A 21,009-nucleotide genomic window follows, 5' to 3' on the forward strand; every position below is an offset into this window, starting at 1 on the left:
AAGGTGTCGGAGGGAATCATGAACAGAAATAAAAATATCAAAATATCAGCCAGTGTTAGCACAAAAACCATAAGGATTCTGTTAGAAAAAAAAGAAACAAAAAGAAAATCCTACTAAAACATCTGTAATTAATGCATTTTATTTATTTAGGCAACTTTAAATTGTGGTAGGGACATGCACACTGCCACATTGGTTTATTCTGAACACAGCCACATCGCAGCTGTAAGAGGCTATGCATAACCACATTATTTTTGTTTTCCTTTTCATTTTTTATTAATTTTAATCTGTGTGGACTTTTTATATTAGGAAGTATATAATGTTCATTTTGCCCGCCTTTTTCCTATTCAGTTGTCATACAGAAGAAGTCAACTCAAAGATGTAAACACATTCACAACAACCAATTCAACAGCTGACCTGACCCTCCCTGAGGTCGATGATGAATACATCATTCATATTCAGTCCCTGAGTGAAGGAGGCCCGGGCCCTGCTTCAGATGCCATTCGAGTCCACCAGCTTAGTAAGCACCTTCTTTCAATTTTAAGTGGTTCAAGGAAACGGCCTTTGCTCTTGCATGAATGGGAAACATTGACTGCAACACATTTATTTGCCCACAACAAATGCAATGTGTTTTTCCCGTGCTTTATGTCTCGTACCACTGAGCACGTTGACCATGACATGAGGATAAGCTGGGTCCTCAATCGAAAAGATATTCTATTTTCCTTTTATTGAGTCACTGTCAAAATGAAGTAACTTCACACTTTCTAAAGGAGTAAATTTGGTCCTGAGTTCACACAACATTGCTTGAGTCCCCATCCCACTCAGCGGGCTCAAACCGCTGAATATTGCTGCACAATTCATCTCTGTCGCAGTTGACTTCCTCTCTCACCACATAAAATTACTGTCCTGTGCGACTCCAGGGGGGATCGTCTTCAAGTGTAGATGCTCATTTGCATTTGCATATAAAGCTACATTTTATGTTCCATCCCCAAAAAACAGCAGTTGAGAGAGGAATAAGTCTAAATATTGTATGACAAAATTTGATTTCTTTGAATATATGAGTGCTCCTAAATAAAGTATGTGGCATGGGAAACGTGCTCATACAAATTCTAAGCATCGTTTTTTGTTTTTTTGTTTTTTTTTTTAAATCAAATTTTTCTGTCTTTATTATGTGATTACTGGAAAGAAGGCATTTAATCCAACTGTAATGGCACTCAATAGAGCATAGATGTAGGAGAGTATTGGGACCACACTGAATATGAGAAAAGCGTGTGAATAGAATTCTGAGTGAAGTTTAATTTTACAAGAACAAATTTATAATAATTTTCTGAGTAAAAAGTTGCAATGCTATGAGGAATTATTTTTTTTTTAAACAATTAGTATTATTACTATAATATATCACAACCAGCATTATAATAGTTTTGGAATTTTCATTATATCTAATTTAATATAATTTCCAGGCCGACAATCTATTGTATGTGGAAAATAGGGGTCGATATATGGGATATGATGCGATTCAATTAGGGTAAATTTTCAAGTGGAACGATTTGATTGAGTTTGATTCAGTAGAATTATGATTCCATTCGATATGGTACTATGGCTGTAGCTTTTGTCATTTATGTGCCATTTTATTGTTCATGAATTATGTAACCATATGTAATAGCTCCACATAGCTCTTCAAGGTAATTTGAAGCAACAAATTGTCAGCAACATCAACCTGATTTGTACCTATTTATCCCTTTCTCATAAAAGACTATTCAATTGTGTATCTCGATACATGGGGTGTGATACGAGTTTCCAATTCAAATTGGTTTTCGTTACATCCCAGGTGGAAGTGTGTGTGATCTACTGAAGTAACCAAGCAACAATTGTCTGTCAAAATGTGTTAAGTGACAAACACATACAGCCAGCAGCTCGTGTTTCCTCTTTATGCAGATTGCCACTATAGAACACCATTAAGCACATTAACAGAGTAGATAGGCAAGCCCAATATAAATCTGTTGAAAGCGTCATTTTCAGCTGTTTTAACCATCTGTTATTGTATCTTCCAGTTATATCTCAGAGATATCACATTTAAACAAGAACTGATGAGCTCAGATGGCTTTTTCACATGCGTTTATACCTCTGTGTGTGCTACAGGTATGAGTGCTCGCGGCTCGAGAGCCTTGAATGCGGACGCATCGCTGCCCTCCCTGCTCCTCGCCATTGCAATATCAACATTCAGGTCGACACTGTGATGCATTTGCTATGTTTTTTTTTTTTTTTAATCTTTTTTTGGTTAGGAGATGTGCTAGTTTTGCGGGTATGAGATAGAAGAGGAGTAGAAGCACCGTCTGTCTTCATTTCAGCTTTTTGTTCCTTCTCTACTCTAGAATGATGCAGATGCCTTACTTCCATTCATGTGCCACAGTAGTTTCAGCCTTCCTATCATTTTGCTCCCATACATAGACTCTCATTAATGAAGATCTTTGTGTATTCCGGACAACTGCGATGATAAGTGATGTTTTGTATTGTGGGGGTTTTCCTCCCTCTATCTGAATTGGCAAGCAGGAGCACAATCCTTCACACGCATCCGTGCCTTTCAAGCTCATTGACAGAGGAGAACGACACTTACAGCCATCTTCATCTTTACTTGCTTGTTGCCGGTCCCGTCCCAGATTCCAACTCATAAAAGTCAATTTACCTTGTATGATTTGATTATGGAGCGCTCCGTTTAGCATGAGGGCTCCTCAAGGTTTTTATGCCTCAGAGCAGTTCTTGTTGCTTTCCTGCAAACTGATGGATTGGACTTTACTGCGCATTTACCAAGACTGCATCTGCAGGGAGATCGAGTCAGAGAGGTCTACAAGTACCACAACAGTGCGAAAACAATCAGACTTCTACTGTAGTTTTGGCTGGAGGTGCGAGGATCAATACATCACAAGGTAACTCAAATAAATAGATGGCACTTTATTTTATAGCACTTAATAGATAAATATTGAGAGTTCACAATTAAATGTTATTACCAAAATAATGACTAGTTCATGCGCCGATGTATTTTTGAGCTTGTGTACACTTTGGCAAAAGGGTCAGTGCTACAACTTGTAAGCATTCAGCGTCTGTTATGTCCGGTAAACGATGGTCAGCAAATTGTAACAATATGGAAGCCTTGGCTTTACTGTGGGTATTCGGTATCATATACGGAATACATCGGGGGGGAAAAGAGAGAAGAAGACGGAGCAAATTAGGCATTTAAGCATTTAAAAGTCATGTTTTTCATTTTTTCGCCATCACGCCATAATAACTTGGACAGTTTACATTTCCCATTACTCGCAAAAAATAATTAAGTTCCGCATAATTATCAATTAAACGATTCTGTCTCGCATGCATTATCAACACCATTATTCCAGCCATATTAACCTTTCCGAAAAACTGTTTTGTTAAACTCATGGCATCATTTTACTTTGAAAGCCCTACTTTAATATTACAAAAGACGGGTCTGGACCTACAAAATAACCACTTGGAGTACTACACAGGCTGTGCTTACACTGAGCAAAACTTCCTAAGGATCCTCTGTGATGGTCGGAATAGTGTTCATGGGCATATACAGTATTTGTCACCCACAATTTCACTGGTAGTCATAATTAACAGAGACCAGGCAGGGCTATTTTATTTTGTTAGTAAGCTACAATAACCTGAATCTCACCGATTTACGGAATGTAAATTTTACCATGTATCGAGTCCTATGTGGCTTCACACTGAGCGTCTTCGGCGGAGAGCTAAGTCCAACGATTACACGTCACGGTGCATGGTCGCCTTGCATTTCAGTCTGAAATGCTTCCACGCTGCCATTTCCCGCACCGTCAACCGAATAGCTCCTTTCCATCTCCGACTTTCTCATGTGGCGTCTCGTGCCTGCTTCTAGTTTTGATTTTCAGACTCACAAATTTTGAGCCTTTTTACATCTTCTTCCTAAACTCCTTTTCAAAGATAATCCCATCCATCTAAATTAATCAACACACAGACTTTCCTTTGTGGCTGATGGGCTTCCTTTTGCACCAAAACATTACAGCTAACAACTTTTAACAAAACAAGTCCAATCCAATCTAATCATTTTCACTCGTTATTGTCCTAAAAAAAAAAAAAAAAACATCCAAACTTTCAAACTTTAGACAACATACTGCAGCATGGTACTCACCTAGTGAGGAAGAAGTGGAGATTTGACACTTTTCCGAGAGTTTAAGTGTCCAAAAGAGTCAGCTGTCAAGCTATTTTAAACACTTTAAATTGGTTAATAATGTGTAAAAATAACACACAACATGGGGACAGACCAATCGTATCAATTTGTGAAAAAAATATGATATCATGCGGTGTCATTTTTTGGGGTATTATTTCTTGGCACTGGCCCCTTTTTACTTTTGACATGTTTCCTAGTTAAGTGAAGTGAATTTTTGGTTTATTTTAGTTCTAGAATAATGATGGGAGTAACATACCCTGACTTAACCCCCAGACACTCAATAAATGACAGCACAAAATGTCATTTCTATGGCACCATTTAATGGTTGAAGTGCAACACTTTGGAGCATGGAATGTTTTGTGGCGGAATACAACAAATAATAGTCCAGTTCCAAGCATAATACTGTATAGTGATTGGCTTTTAGTGCAATGTCCTCATGAATTCTTGCAAGAACACATCACCGTATTTCTATTCTTTCTCACTTCTCACCCTTCCAGACAAATCATGAGGCCAAATATCTTGGACTTACAGCCGCTTACATTGTTAGGCAATGTAAAGTACAATTCACATTCCAATTATAAAAAGGTACTTTTCCATGCATTAACGTTAGTTGTCGGTCACAGGTGTAATGGCGGAGTTCCATTATCTTGTTGATTTGCCAAAGCAATTTGAAAATGCCACTTTGCGTTCTGGGAAAACTGTTGCAAGCCTTCTATGTTTTCATTCCTGACATTTTTCTTCAATTAATAAGTCATACAGTCAGCAGATTAATCAATGGTGAAATCCATCTGGGCGACGCCGTTGCCCAGCGCCTCAGTTGTGCATTATCAGTGTTTGCAATCAGCAGGAGAAGTTTCAAGCGCTGCCAAAAGAACAAACAGGAAATACATGCCAGTGTGATCATCGCAATCTCGCCACCGGCTTATTTGGCAAAATGTATGTTCAGCTGTGTTTATCACTTTGTGAATCTGTCCGTTGTTGTCCGTTGGATTGGCTTCTTTACAATATGTGTGATATTTGTCGTCATTGTTTGTTGTATTCAAGCCAGTCATACCTGCTTAATATTTTAAATGTCCTTTTAATGGCCAGAAGTTAGATATATGACATGTGCCATGACTTGATGAATGGAAATTCCTGACAGATGTCATTATTGAGCAGACACTAAAATAGCTTAATACAAAATTCGAGCAGGTTCGGAGGGAAGTAATGGCGCACAGGAAAAATGTGTGTCGGTCACTAAATTAGCGCAATGTTAACGAACACATTAAGTTGGAATAGCATGTATATCTCAAACAACTTCAAGTGCACAGGGATACGTTTACGGTCATGACTTTTGGATTAGAGGACAAAATATTTCCTTCCATCATTCACATTTGTTGTTTTTACATCTTTGGATGCAGTTGTTTTGTGTACATTATTACATTAAGAAATGTCATATTACCAATGTTTACATAGGAAACATCTTTCAGTTTTTCTGAACATAAACTGAAAAGTAAAAGAAAATAATTTCTAATGTGTGTTTTGGGTACAGCGAAGCAATGGCGACACCTTTGTTTTTGTAAAGTAGCAGTACTGTGGCGATGTTTTAATGAATTAAGTGTGAGCACTGCCAAGCTCTTGCAACTGTTTTGTTTTTCTGACCTTGATTGTTTGGATTTTGTTTTCTTTCGCAATTCTGCACAAAGGTCAAGTGTTGATTTAAAAAGAATTCAGGACATGGTGGCAAAATTCTGTACATGTTGAGATTTGAAGCAATGTCCCACAAAGGGAAGACTAATCATAGAAATTCTCGGTTGAACTTGAAAAATACATGAACAGAAAGTAACATTTCTTAGGTTGATGCCATCACAGAGAGCCTTTCGATTTCTTTCATTTTTGATCGGAGGCACAAAGCCACAAAACTGATTACAAAGCGACAAAATGACAAGTTGCGCCCCTCCTACGTGACAACGCTTGGCCTTTCTGTTCACTCTTGTATGTATTATGCCATGCAAGTGATCTCTGTGAGATTGTGGCAGGAGCGTTTTCACATTGAAAAGTCATTTGCTGATATTGATATGCTGAAGCTGTGCATGTATAATATTGTTTGGTGCATTTGTGTTTTCTAAATGAGGCGGTTAATAAAAACAAACAAAACCAACTGAGATTTGTGACTGGATTTGTGTAATACACTATACAGCATTGTACATATAATGTGACAGTCATTTTCAGCATCAGCGGCTTTATTGTCTTTTACTGCAGGTCACTTATAAATTGGGCCTCGTGGGGGACACAGAAGTCATAAAGTGCAGAATATTAGGAGGATTTTTTTTCCAATTTTTTAATTAAATGGCAGGTGTAATGTCCTATTCATTGCTAGAAAAAGCACATTAACCTGAATGTGTTCATTTATAAATTAATCTCAGAAGAGAATTCATGGCATGTAATACAATTAAGGCACTATAACATCTTTCATTGGTTGGTTTATTTCATTCTTTTAAACATACATAAAAACACAATTAACAAATAAGCACAAGTTCATTAATATTATGAATAAAGGGTGCAGAAAGAATGTTTTAGCACACAATGGATTTTGAAGTTGTTGATTATTATTCAAGTGTAGACTCTCATCTATAACCCTTTTTCACAATATGGCATTCGCCATTTAATAATCACAGCTATTCTATAGAATGCCTCCATTTTCAGACTACAACAGTATTGACACATAGACAATTGACATACTGTAGTTGTGTATACAGACATTATTGCCGTTAATGACTGCCCTCCCTTGAGATGCGTAGCCAGGCCTTCACTTGCTGCTTATTTGCAGGTCTTGCTACCTTCTCTTTTGTCTTCAATAAGTGAAAAGAATTCTCTATTAGGTTGAGATCAGACCACTGACTTGGCCAATGGATAATACTCCATTCATTGCCTATTCGTCTGCATTGTGAATGACTTGTGCTTCTGTGTCCAGCATTATGTTCAACCAACTTCTACATTCAGCAAATTGGGACAAAGCACTTTTTTCAACTTCAAGTGACTGGTGGAGCCCAATGCAGGAGACCGGGATAAAACACCTGTAGAAATATAAAAAATCTAAAATGTCATCAGCCCATAGTTATTGTAGTTATCACTGCGGACACACTGTGACGTTTAACCCCTACTGTCTGGTAACAGTGGGGCAGAACGTCTCACTCACAGACCCATATTCAGAAATAGGCAAATAACTAAAGAATTCTACTTAGGTTAATTTTACACTTGATGTGTGGGCAGGCCCCCCAGACACACAACGAGTTGTATACAATATATTACAAAGTCAATTTTCACTCCTACTATATGTCCCATTTAACTCGTAGTATTGCAAGCGTACAATTTCATTAACGTCCGGAATTGTTGGAGTCCGTATCATTAGAACTAAAACAACAGAATGTCATGGAAAGCTACTGTGAAATATCGATTCAGGCAGTGTTGCAGAGATGCTTTTAAGATAATAAGGAGTCGAGGACCCTGTGGAGAGATCAATGAGGAGAGGAAGTGAGGAAAAGAGAGGTTTCTCCCCACACACCACAGATCATCCATAACGAGCTGGGGTGTCGATACTTAGCAATGGCTCTTCACCTTCTTGTATTGACCACTGCATCACCGCGTCACGAAACCGAAACTTCGTTTTGCAGTGAAGACAGCAGGATATGGCGAAGTAACTTCTGCACACAGTGTAGGCTACTCCCCTTTCTATGTATGTATATTGCTGAATTGCATCTTGAGTTGATTCGCTCTTCTCGGGGTATATTGGCTGAAATGGCACACACTGTGTATCGCCTCTCATCAGTGAAGATGCTGGCAATGAATCACATTGCATCCATTTTCCATGGCGCTTGTCCTCGACTCCTCATTATAGGTTGCAAGTGAGCTGGAGCCTACAACAGCTGACTCTGGGCAAGCGGTGGAGTACACCCTGGACTATTGCCAGCCAATCTCAGGACAAATGAACATGAACGCTCACATTCACACGGTGGCGAGGGGTCCATTTGGTGCCTGGGCCTTCAGCGGGGACATGTTGCAATTTTAGAAAGGGTTGCTAATGTACAAAACCGCAATAAAATAACAATTCAGAATTGATATTTAATAACATGACAAATTTGATATTAAATGTATTAATATACCGTATGTTAAGATTGCGACATACATTTTGCAGCTTGGCTTGCAACCAATCAGAGGACGGGAAATGCTGACATCACTGATCGTGTCTCTTTGGAGGATTAAAAAAACAAAAAAAAAAAAAAAACCTCTAATCAACTCTAATTGATTTCAACAAACAGTCCCATTGCTACTATAATTCAAATTTGATCTGCCAGCACTACAGATTCTGAAGTGCCTCAGCTATTTATACAGACCAACACGCTCACCAATCTGATTGACCCCCAAAAATAAATAAAAACATTTACATAGTGTACAGAGACAGTGCAGCCAATAGAAATGCTAATGAGTACAATAACTGTTGGGAATAAATTCAAGCAATTTTATGGAACACATTTAGGTTGTTGTAGGTCAGTGCTTCTGATGGTATACCGTATATGGCCAGCAGGGAAGTCTTGCAGGTCATATATGCCCGCCTCTGCGTTCACATTTCACACCTACAACAGACATAACGTGAATATGATATATGCAAAATGAAACACACATGGTGAGATTTGAAGGCAGAACCTCAAAACTATGCTGCAGACGTGCTCGCCACCATTTCAATGTGACGCCAATCGTGAATAGAAGAAAGAAGCAGATTGCAAATGTCAACACTGCCTCCCTGTGGGTCAAGCATCTTGGTGCAGTCAAGATGCGTCTGAAGTGCCCCTTCCTTCTTTGAACAGAAAGAGCGTGACGATGCTGTGCATAACATGAGAAATCACCTAAATGTCATATAAGCAAGTCGATCATATTTAAATGGAGTTGCAGTAGTGCATGTAGCTACTAATGGATGATTTGTAATGTACATTTTCATTCAAGAGCCTTCAAGACTGCAATTCCGTTTTATTGCCGCTACATGCCACGTCGCTAGGTAGCTATGGGTCCACATTTAGGTTCGATTGACTAGCGGCGTAAAAGAAGAGAACGTGGAAGTGGTCCATAGTCTCACATGTACACAAATTTAAACACTCGGCGATGGATTCTTCAGATAAAAATCACGCCGCAAACAGTTGCTTAGAAAACAACACCAGCGACGACCGAGAAGAAAAAGATAAGGAGTTCTCTCCTGGTTACAAAGACGTTGAAGCTTTCGTTAAAGTAAGTATGTTGTAGGCTATGTGAGTTCATTTCTTTCTTTATTTTTACGAAACAAAGACTTACGAATCGAGACTAGTAGTAACGTGGATGTCTCGTATGCACGTTTGCTCTTTTGGTTTCACATCAATTTTAGTAATAGACATTTTAATGCAGTAGTAGAACTACAGCAGTGGTTCCCAGCTGTCGTCCGCCCATCGAAGTCGCAATCCACTTTTATAAGACGTTAACAGCAGTATTAAGAAAATGAATTCTTCAAAAATAGTCATGGGGGGCTTTGAATAAATAAATAAAAGGTATTTGAGGCTGTGACGTGAAGGAATAAAGCTGCATCTCCGGAGCGAATGCAACACCCACTACTCCATGGGCCCGTACACTTTATCCGGCGCAGAATTAATTCTCATCATGCGATTCACGGCAAAATAACGTTAAACGGCAAGTTGTGAGTGTGTAAATGTAAATGTGAGTAACTTGTGTCTATTCTCTGCAGTATGGGTTGGGTTCAGTGTTGTTGGCCACCAAAGCATCTGGCGGCTTACCTCAAGCTGGGGACGAGTTCGATTTTTATCGCAGCTTCCCCGGTTTCCAGGAGTTCTGTGAAGTTCAAGGAGATCAGCTCTTGCTCTGGTAAGTTGATCAAGCAGGATGCTGCTCGCTTTGGGGAAATAAATGCCCACATGTCTAACTCTGAGCAGAGATTCTCTGTAAAATAGAATCAAAATGACTTTGTGTATGTCAATAAAATTAGCTTTTTTGGTGTATGTTCCCCTCCAAAAGTAAACAGGAAGAGCAATTCTTATATTTTATATGAACTGAAATGAGAGACATCAACATTTCAGCTTGTTTTGCCAGGCACTGAAAGGTGCATTCAAGGATCTTTTGTTTCTTCGTCTTCCGGTGGATCATCTTAACAATTGGTTCTCAATCCCGTCAATCAATATGCCGTAATGCCCTCGTGCCTGCTCGTTCTTAGCTGAGCATGCGCACCGCCCCTGGCCCCATCCCGGCAGATGAGCAGGAGAGCTGATAGGATGTCTGCCATGCACATTTTTTAAAAAGTGCCAAATGGACGTTTGGCTTCTACTTTTTGAGAAGATCCTTGAATACACCTTTAAGTCTGCATCTGTTAAGATGTAATTTTTCGAAGGAACTGGAACCGAAAGACTTAAAATACAATAAAATTAATAAGACTAATTGATAATTCTAAATCATTTGCTTACAATAACGACATCTGTCAATTGCATGACGTCAAACACAATTCAGTACTTCTGGAAAGGAGTATACAGTATGTCCTGACATATTTCTCTGTGTTAGCATGAGTCAGATCATGCAACATCACAATTGCCGATCTCACATGAGAGACCGCGACAAGCTTACTGGCCTGGAGGAGAGGTTCGACTTGGTCGTGGATTGTAACGATGTTATCCTGGAGAAAGTGGTATGTAGTATGCACTACAATTTGTATCTGTGACACAGATTGCTTAAAAAATGCTTGATACAAACCAACTTGAGAATTTGCATCCAATTCCCAGGGGATTCTTTTGGATGAGGCTGATGGTGTGAACAGAAGCCAGCAGCCTGTCATGCCTGCAGGTTTTCAGCCTCCAAAGATTGTTGTTTCTAGCTGGAATCGCAAGGTTGGCTGATTCGCCTCTCATCATCCAGATACGAGTCTGCCTCTCACCTGAACTAAAGCGATGCTTGTATTGATCAGGGTTCGGGCTCTGGAGGACGCTCAGGGACATTCAGGATGCTCCAAGCCAAGAATATCCCAAGGCCTCAGCTGAAATTCAAGGAAAAAGTCGACAACAGCAATACGCCGTTTATTCCCAAGATTTTCATCAAGCCTAATGCACTGAAACCACTTCCCTCATGTAAATTCCCATAAGGAATAAATATTACAAAAGTATTAGGGAAAAATGTTATGCGTTCCATAACTTTCATGCATTCCCTCTTGCTCCTTTTACTGCCTTGGTAACAGATTTCACCACCAAACGTATCCGTAAAGAGAGACCAGAAGATCTTGATGTACCGGCAGCACTGGCCGACCTTATCCACCATCAGCGAACACAAGAACACATAGAATACATGTAAGGTTTTCACCAACATGGATTGTTTTTGCCTTTTGCTTTTTTTTACCCTCCTGGGTCTCTTAATCTTTTTTTTCCTGATAGGTTTGTACACCCTTACCAGTTTGAATTGGATCATCTTGCAGTGCCTGATAGTCTTCTGACAAAGACGGAGCCTAAGGTACTTTGTAGTAGGCTACTGAAGCATTTTAGGCCATAATCTCGCGCGCACACACACACAAAAGTGATTCTGGCCGTTGGTCCACAAAAAAATTGTATCAAATGGGTGTAAAACTCTGTACGTGGTACAGCCTAAAATTTGAACACGAGTTAAAAAAAAAAAAAAAAAAAAAAAGTTAGTCTGGAGCTCAAACCGCTCATGGTTACATTTTCTTGGGGACAAAAATATATAATACAACTTGTCCACACTTTGTATAAAATCGTAGTACTTGTGTATTATATCAAAAATGTTCTAAAAATAAAATATATCTAAACATATCTGTTAATATTTTGAGATTAGATTGAACCCCTATACCAACTTCATGTGGTCATGTTTTTTGAATGAGATTTCCTCTACGTGTTTGACGGACATGCCCTTATGACGGGTTTTAAATGTTTAGCTTTCCGAAGCCTGTATCCCACTGAGGGGGTTAACGTTTGTGAGTATTTGCGAAGGTGGCAAATGCACGTTCCCGTCAGGGTTCGTTCAAGGTATGCCAATAGTTTTAATGTTTTTTCTTCTTGCAAGGAAATGTTGAATATGGTCATGTTTAGGAGTTGTGAACTTGAATGAATCCTGACAAGAAATCAACATTCGCTAGTGTTGCAAACATTTGTCCCTCAGCGGGATAAGGGTTCAAATCTGCAGATGGGTTAGACAGTAAAATAGTGCTTGATGGCCCGTAAACCCAAATTGGTTTAAAATTCCACTCGTATGATTTTAAATGCATGTTCATTTTATCTTACTGCTAGTAAGGTCTCAACTGTATCTCTCTACATTTGTAGATGTACAAACCACTGGAAGAGACCAGCTGCTCCTTCATTGAAACCCTGGAAGATCTGGTGGCCATGAATGAGAAGCTAAACGAGGTGTCCGAATTTGCAGTGGACCTCGAGGTACGTACACATTTAAAATTAATGCCTTTCATTCAGGTCTGGTGTAGCTGCCAGTTTGTCAACTGACATATCCTGCATTCCATCACAGCACCATTCATACAGGAGCTTCCTTGGAATCACCTGCCTGATGCAGATCTCCACCAGGGAACAGGACTTCATCATTGACACCTTGGAGCTCCGCAGTGAGATGTACATCCTAAATGAGGCCTTCACCAACCCCTCGACGGTCAAAGTATTGAAACTTTTTTTTTTTTTTTTTTTTTTTTTTTTTTTTAATGGCATTATGTTTGCAGGGTTTCTTTTGGAAGTGTGAAGCTTTACAGGGACATGATGATGATGATGATAATAATAATGATGATAATAATCATTGATTAATGACTTACCATAATTTCAGAATTATCTTGATCATTATTTGAGATTCAGCTCTCCATAAAAGAACTATGTTTTAAAGAATGTACTGTATATTGAGTATTTCTTCCATTTTTTTATGTCATATGGTGTCAGTGCATTTTAATTCTTGTGTCCTTAATGTGGCGAAATACATGTCACTCATAGCAGCCCATTAATCACTGACTACTGAAATAGTCTGAAAATGATCCATTGGTAAAGGTTGGAGCCCTCCTATTTCTCAGTTTCTTTACTTCATTGAGGTTTGTGTGCAAGAGTCACTGTAAAAGGTGTTTATTGAATGGAACCCAATCTGTGTGAATACATGGAGTTATATAAGTAAACTGACTTAATTCTCTGAACGTCTGTCAGGTGTTTCATGGAGCAGACTCTGACATTGAGTGGCTCCAGAGGGACTTTGGCTTGTATGTGGTCAACTTGTTTGACACGCACCAGGCCAGTCGAGTGTTAAACCTGGCCCGACATTCGCTTGACCACCTGCTCAAGCACTACTGCAACGTGGATTCAGACAAACGCTATCAGCTTGCTGATTGGAGGATCCGGTGTGGTGCCATTTTCAGTTTGATTTGATTGTGTGAATGTTGTAGTTGTAATAAGCTCAAACTACTAACTTGACACTCCATAGGCCCCTGCCAGATGAGATGGCACACTATGCCCGCAGTGATACCCACTATCTCCTCTACATCTATGACTGTATGAAGGCTCAGCTGTTGGACTTCAACCACGGCCAACCTGGTCTGCTGCAGAATGTCTGGAACAGGAGTAAAGACGTTTGCCTGAAGGTTTGTAAGACTTGTTGCCACTCCAACATTGTCTCTTTACTCCACGTGTTCTCTCTAATATTTTACATTTCCCATGTTCACAATTCTCACTCTTTTCCTCCGCCCACACAGAAATATGCAAAGTCAATATTCACAGAGGAATCCTATCTGGAGGTGCAAAGGAAGCAGAAAAGGTCTTTTAACACCCAACAGCTCGCTGCCTTCAGACTACTGTTCGCCTGGAGGGACAAGCTGGCTCGGCAGGAAGATGAAAGCACCGGGTAGGGTGTTTGGAGATAGATCTCAACTCTTTCAGACAGGTTTTCACAGCCCACGTGTTCAGTGAAAATCTCACTGTACTGTTCTCAACACAGTTTTTTTTTTTTGGCAGATACGTCCTTCCCACCCACATGATGATCAAGATATCTGAGGAGCTGCCCAAGTTAGTTGACTCAGTCTCCCGCTTGAACAATGATTCACTTGTTCAGTCAATTCTCACCACTTTGTGCATGACTTTTGTGTTTTATTCATAAACTCAGCGCAGTATTGTGTTATTTTCTACTCAGGGAACCTCAGGGCATCATTGCCTGCTGTAACCCGGTCCCACCGCTGGTGAGGCAGCAGGTCAATGAGCTCCATTTATTAGTGCAAGAGGCTCGAGAAATGCCTCTCCTCAAGGTAAGAAGCACTCTATCCCTTCAACTCTTGCCCTGTTTGGGTCATTTGTCATCACTTTGGGTTTCTGCACACAGGCTGAAATTGCAATGCAAAAAAAAGGACTCATACCAGTAAAGAAGGTGAGAAGTTTGTCAGTCAAAAAGAGCTATTTGCCTGCAGTAGATACTGAATATTTGGAATGATTATGATTTTTTTGCCCATTTTTCAGCCAGAGGTTACATTGTTTGGTCCTCACGATACTTCCAGGGTCCCTGAGTGCAATGAACCCCACTTTTCTGCTGATGGTGAGCTACACTCAGGTTTATTCAAATAATAATCTATAAAAAAATAATAATAATAATCTCAATTTCTGTCCACAAGAAAGCTTTAACAGGCTGTGATGCACATGTTGAAGCAATGGTTGGCCATAAAACCCCTTATTCTGAGGCCATATCATATCATATCAATCGAGGCCCTGAAAAGTAATTCCCAGAAAAGGCACACAAACAAAAAGAGAAGATTCAGGAAAAGGGAGTCAATATAGATTCAATATCACACTTGAATGTCAAAATGACAAAAATCCTCTGCTTGTCCTCATTAGGGTTGTGGATGAGCTGGAGCCTATACCATGAATCCGCACCTATGGAAAATGTACTCTTCACTGAGCTAACCTGACATGATTTTTGGGGGAGAATTTTGGAGCAAGCTAGAGTACCTGCAGAAAAGCCACACAGGCCAACATGGAAAAACTTCACCCGAAAACCCAAATTTCACCATAATAACCAACATTAAAATAACAAATAAAATTGTGTAGTGAAACAGAAGTTACTTTCCTAAATATATGTTGAATATTGTAAAGCCACTGTAACATTATGCATTTTGAACATAAACACTGGCCGTAGGGAATATTGCACATACAAATTTAATAGAAATTATACCTAAATAAATGATTCTAAACCAACAGTTCTTCAAGATTAGTGGTCAATGTTTGTCAACTGACATATCCTGCATTCCATCACAGCACCATTCATACAGGAGCTTCCTTGGAATCACCTGCCTGATGCAGATCTCCACCAGGGAACAGGACTTCATCATTGACACCTTGGAGGATAATATATTTATATATAGTATAATGTAATATTGTGCATTTTGAACATAAACACTGGCCGTAGGGAATATTGCACATACAAATTTAATAGAAATTATACCTAAGTAAATGATTCTAAACCAACAGTTCTTCAAGATTAGTGGTCAATGTTTTGAAAGTGAAATATATCTCAACTGTATTTAGGAAGTACGGTAATTCTTTGGTGAACCAACAAAAGGAGGCTGCGTACCACACTTTGAGAATCACTGCCTTTAGCAATTAATCAGTCAATTCCTTTCACCCCAGAACTGCCTGTTAAACAAGGAATGCTCTTCACTGATGATGACCACAACTCCGGCAATGATGTTGAGAAAATAAGAAGTCTTGTGGCATCTCCCAAAATTACACTGTTTGAGGTAACCTTCAGCTTTACTTGAAATATTTTAATATCAAGCCAAGACAGCTGGCTTGACAAGTATTGTTCTTTTTTTTCTTTTTTTGTAGGAGCCAGAAACAAAAGAAATCCAAGACTCCCTTTCTGTGGCTCAAATGAAAGCTAGACGAATTATCGAGTCCTTTGAAAATCCTTTTAGAATGGTAAGAGTTAACTAGACGCCAGCCTCACAAGAATCATTTGTATACTATCTAAACTGACACGCACAATATTGTATTTGTGTCTCTGTGATTTCAGTACTTGCCCTCCAGTGGCGTGCATGTTAATGAGAATGCAAAGTTTGACCCTTCTTCAAAGATATTTGAGGTATAGCAAAACGATACACACAGTCATATTTTGGCACAAATGAGGACTAAATGTTGAACTTAATCAAACCGTCTCTTGATTTTCAGATTAGTAAAAGATGGAAACTGCAGAGTATGGAGCAGCAGCAGAGGGAACAGGAGTCAGCAAAGAAAGCCAAGGAGGAAGCAAAGCAACAGGCAAAGAAGGCAGCAGGTAACGTCGTGAAATTTGCAGGCTTCCCATTGGTGCATGAAAATTCTTCCATTTCGGATCAAGTGTGACCAATTTGATTGTTATGGAAACAAATTTAAATCAAATGTGGGCATAACCTGTAATGCTGATATAGATGGGAAATTGATTTAGAAAAAATATGGACACAAAGTGATGCGTTTTTTAGTGAATAATTAAGTTCCACTGGTCCTTCACTGTACAAGCATTTGAAAGTCAATTTTCCATCCTTCCCCTGTAATACTACCCATTATAATCCAAATGACATTTTATTGTTGATTTTATCAGAGGAAAGACAGAAGGCTAAAGAAAGCTACAAAGAGTCCCTGCAGAATGTGGCCACTGTGCGCCAGCAAGCCACCGTGAGTACTTGTCTCTCTTGTTCTTTATTCACTTACACTAAATGAGTAAGGCTGCACTTTCAGTGTCCCTTTTGAACCACTTTCTAATGTTCCCTAACATTTTGCTGACTCATGACTCTTTCGTGAATGTCTGCTAATACATGTGATGACTCATAAAATGTGAATATTTTATGTGGCTGTCGCATGTTGCGTCTAGGGAAGAACACTCAGATTGGAACAAAGGGTCATTTGTCATCTGTCATTTGTCAAACACTTGGTTTCTCTAGATTCCAGAGAAACTAAAACCCAATGATTCCCAGCCAAGGTGCAGTAACAGTTGTGTGCCAGAAGAGGTCATTAGAGTACTGTTGGAAATTATCCAGTTTCCCTTTTGTCTGTAAACGTTCTAATTTTTTTAATGACAAATTGTTAGGGGTGTGAATTGCCTAGTACCTGGCGATTCGATCCGTATCACGATTCATAGGACACGATTCGATTCGATACCGATTAATCCCGATATGAATTTACAAGTCGATTGTTGTGACTTTTTACTCAAATTTAGAAAATACCATTCAGTAAACCTGTACATGCACACTCAGTTTTGTATTAAAATGTATTATTATTGATCTGAAACGTCAGTCAGTGAGCCACTGTATTTAACAAACAGGTTGTAACCTTTTTCATGTTTGAACAGCGTTGAAATAAAATATTAAGGCTTAATTTTCCATTAATATAAACATTCTTCCATGCTTAATGTGTGAAAGTTAGACGTTTTGTTGAATATTTTTCCATCAAAAAAGGATGTTAAAAAATCGATTCGGCTGCCTATTGAATCGATTCAAGAATTGCGTGCTGTAGTATCGCGATATATTGCCGAATCGATTTTTTTTTTTTTTAACAGCCCTACAAATTGTTCATCTATGTATGCCTATGACCCTTGGTGACAGGCATAATAATGAAACGCTATTCTTGCACTAGATGGAAAACCATATAATAAACTTGTGTATCCACCTGTTGACATTCAAACAAAAAATAAATAAATCCTGGCTTCCTGCGAGTATATTGACTATGTTCAATTAAACAGATTTCACGATGATTAAGTCAATTTGTAAGTAAATTCAGATAAGGTAATTATTTCAGTATTGTTTCCTGCTGTGCGGTGAGATTTTTCTAATGTAAAATTGGGTGGTATTGCTCAAGAAAAATTCATAGAAAAGCACTGCTCTGCAGAAGTTTGCCTCCCTGTCTAAAAGTCAACTCCCAGGCTGCTGTACATCCACTTGTCAAGTTTTTTTTTAGTTTTTTTTTTTTTTTTTTAGTTTTTTTTTTTTTTTAAGTTTTTTTTTTTTTTTTTATCTTCTTTTTGGTTCCTTCTAAATGGATTTAGGAAGGCCTTTGGTCCACCTTTAGTCTGCAGTGCACTGAACGGTCTGTCTCTTCATTACTGGGTGAACACTCCACCATCAATCACGTGCGCGCACACACCCGTACGCGCGCACACACAGTGTTCTGGGGTAAGGTTGGTGTAAATGTACTACCTGCTGAAGAAAACATTTACTAAAAGAGATGGAATGGAAAAACTTCTCAGTATCAGTCTATGTACAGTGTAGTGATGTGTACTGTGTAAACAGTCATTGTTTAGGGGACTTGTACACCATATTAAGTAGGGGTGTTAAAAAAAAAAATAATCGATTCGGCGATATATCGCGATACTACATCGCGCAATTCTCGAATCGATTCAATAAAAAAAATCGATTTTTTTTTTTTTTTTTTTTTTTTTTAAGAGCTCAGAATTGTTCATTCGGTAGTCTTACCGATTCAACGTCTTATCATCATTGCCTTTTTTTTTGTGTGTGTGTGTGTGAATCGATTTTTAAACTTCCATTTTTAATGGAAAAATATTCACCAAAACGTCTGACTTCGGGTTAGGATTCACACCTTGAGCATGGAAGAATGTTATATGAACGGAACATTAAGCCTTAATATTTTATTTTAATGCTGTTCAAACATGAAACAGATTACAACCTCTAGAAGACTGAAATTTCAGATAAATAAATAATACATTTTCATATAAATCTTACACTCTACAAGCTTACTGATTAGTATTTTCTAAATTTGAATGAAAAAAAATCGCAACAATCGACTTAGAAATTCGTATCGGGATTAATCGGTATCGAATCGAATCGTGACCTGTGAATCGTGGTACGAATCGAATCGTCAGGTACTAGGCAATTCACACCCCTAATATTAAGTACACTGTAAAACCCTATTGTTGGTTTAATAAGTACAATGTATCTCATACATACTGTCGTGATTATAATAGTGGTTCACCTTTTTGATCAGGAATGTGCGAAAGTGGCTGGAAAGAAACGTGAGCGGGTCCCCAGTGAGGATGGAGAATCGACGAGTAAGAAACTAAAATCTGCAGAGAAGAAAAAGGCCAAAGCTCCTCCTCAAGAGATCTTCAAGCCTTTCGACTACAGTCAGTCAGACCTCAAAGTGTTTTCTGGTATGGTGTTTATCTCCCTTTAGTTACAAAAATACAACTAGGTTATGCTATTCGATACAAACATAACCATTGAGAGTTGTTTACTCTACAGGTCGTAAATCAAAGGATAACTCACAGTTTGATCCAAACAGGCAATCCCATGACTCAAAGAAAAAGGTATTGTTTTTTGTTTGAATCATTATAGTTTAATACAAGTGTGTATAATACATGTTTCTTAGTGCTTAGTGGAATTTTTTCACCCTTGTCTTATAGAAAATGGCTGGGAAAAAGACAGGGGCTGGAAATAGAAGTATGTCATACCTAGCCGGAAGTTCAAACAGGTGAATTAATCTAATATTGGAAATAATAGTTTTCCTCAATCACTTAACCATTATTTCCTCTTCTTCCTTACAGAGGATTTCGCCACAACTGGCCCAAAAGATAGATGTTTCTTTTCGGGCACTGGTATTTTATTTTGTTTTTATTTCAAAAATGAAAGTACACCATAGCCCGCCCCCAGTCCCCCCTAAGCGGTTTATTCATGTAAATATGCAGAACAGTCCACTATTAAAGATGGTGTTACTTCATAAAAATGGATTGGTTGTCACTTTGTTACAAAAATATACTTCAACTCACTAACATGTTGAAATCCATCCATTTTCTTAACCGCTTATTCCTCACAAGGGTCGCGGGGTACTGGAACCTATCCCAGCTGGCTTTGGCCAGTAGGCGGGGCACGCCCTGAACTGGTTGCCGGCCAATCGCGGGGCACACAGAGACAAACAACCATTCACACTCGCAAGCACACCTAGGGACAATTCAAAGCGCCCAATTAACCTGCTATGCATGTCTTTGGAATGTGGGAGGAGACCGGAGTACCCGGAGAAGAAAAGTTGTGGCAATGTTCCCAAAGTAGTTGTTGGTGTGGGTTTTTTTTTCTCCTTCTTCTTCAGCAGGACAATACTCTGTCACCCAGCTAGGTTGATCAAGTTTTGGATGAAGGACCACCACACCAAAACCTTGTCATGGCCATCTCAATATCCAGTTGAAAACCTCTGGAATGTGATCAAGAGGAAGATGGATAGATCGTCACAAGCCATCAAATAAAGCTCTTGTCCTTCAATTCTTGTGTCAGGAATGACATAAAAACACCAGCCAACAGCAATGTGAAAAACTGTGGAGAGCATGGTAGGACACTTGAAAGCTGTGATGACATATCATTCAGTGTTATTCCACCAAATACTGACTGGTGATAATTTGATAGGTGATTAACTTGAGTTAGGACCTTGTATCATTGTGACCTTTTCTCATGCTGTGGCCTTCCCTATCAAAAGCACTTTTTGACACACTTGTACTCTATTGAATCCAGTTAGTCACATATTGTAACAAGGGCTAGGCAAAGCCTCCCCCCTATATGGAAGAGATTAAGAAGATATAAGAACAAAAATCATTTTGGACGGGGTATCCGGTAGAAAATGCTAACTAAGAATACTGTACATTATTCAATTTACAGTATATGCAAGTATACAGTTTTCTTGTAGTTAATATAGTGAGCATTAAAGATGAAAGAACCTGAACTTTTCCATTTTTGTATTATTCCGAATAAGTCACAAGGACACATTTGGATGAAAAGCCCACTCCAAACA

General features: G+C 38.9%; 2 protein-coding genes and 1 long non-coding RNA gene across 4 annotated transcripts in view; 2 read left to right on the plus strand and 1 right to left on the minus strand.

The window, feature by feature from the left end:
- LOC144014608 (contactin-3-like) overlaps positions 1–6,335 on the plus strand; it is a 68,241-nt gene extending 61,906 nt beyond the window's left edge. The window contains exons 22-23 of the mRNA XM_077514693.1: positions 349–517; positions 2,137–6,335. Coding sequence (XP_077370819.1) covers positions 349–517; positions 2,137–2,234 — 267 coding nt within the window. The 3' untranslated portion in view covers positions 2,235–6,335. The remainder of the gene's footprint in view (positions 1–348; positions 518–2,136) is intronic.
- A 358-nt stretch (positions 6,336–6,693) lies between these two features.
- On the minus strand, positions 6,694–8,989 carry LOC144013227 (uncharacterized). The gene is made up of 3 exons (XR_013282190.1): positions 8,897–8,989; positions 8,762–8,826; positions 6,694–7,269 (listed from the first exon to the last, which is right to left on the minus strand). It is a non-coding gene; the product is annotated as an uncharacterized LOC144013227 (long non-coding RNA).
- Positions 8,990–9,237: 248 nt separating this feature from the next.
- Positions 9,238–19,975, plus strand: exosc10 (exosome component 10). 2 transcript variants are annotated; one of them, XM_077514694.1, is made up of 25 exons: positions 9,238–9,472; positions 9,960–10,096; positions 10,784–10,907; positions 11,002–11,106; positions 11,184–11,343; positions 11,451–11,559; positions 11,644–11,719; positions 12,544–12,654; positions 12,743–12,886; positions 13,414–13,604; positions 13,688–13,844; positions 13,956–14,104; positions 14,215–14,265; positions 14,390–14,501; positions 14,576–14,620; positions 14,710–14,785; positions 15,874–15,983; positions 16,072–16,164; positions 16,259–16,327; positions 16,414–16,519; positions 16,823–16,896; positions 19,219–19,384; positions 19,476–19,540; positions 19,637–19,704; positions 19,778–19,975. In XM_077514694.1, exons 1-25 carry the CDS (start codon positions 9,350–9,352, stop codon positions 19,806–19,808), a joined length of 2,652 nt encoding a protein of 883 aa, XP_077370820.1. In that variant the 5' UTR covers positions 9,238–9,349; the 3' UTR covers positions 19,809–19,975. The 2 variants fall into 2 exon arrangements, with proteins under 2 accessions (XP_077370820.1, XP_077370821.1); XM_077514695.1 differs by lacking the exon at positions 9,238–9,472 and adding an exon at positions 9,616–9,765 and having other exon boundaries at positions 19,778–19,974.
- Positions 19,976–21,009: the final 1,034 nt, after the last annotated feature.

This window comes from Festucalex cinctus, chromosome 2 (assembly GCF_051991245.1).
Source record: "Festucalex cinctus isolate MCC-2025b chromosome 2, RoL_Fcin_1.0, whole genome shotgun sequence".
NCBI classification, from domain to species: Eukaryota; Metazoa; Chordata; class Actinopteri; order Syngnathiformes; family Syngnathidae; genus Festucalex; species Festucalex cinctus.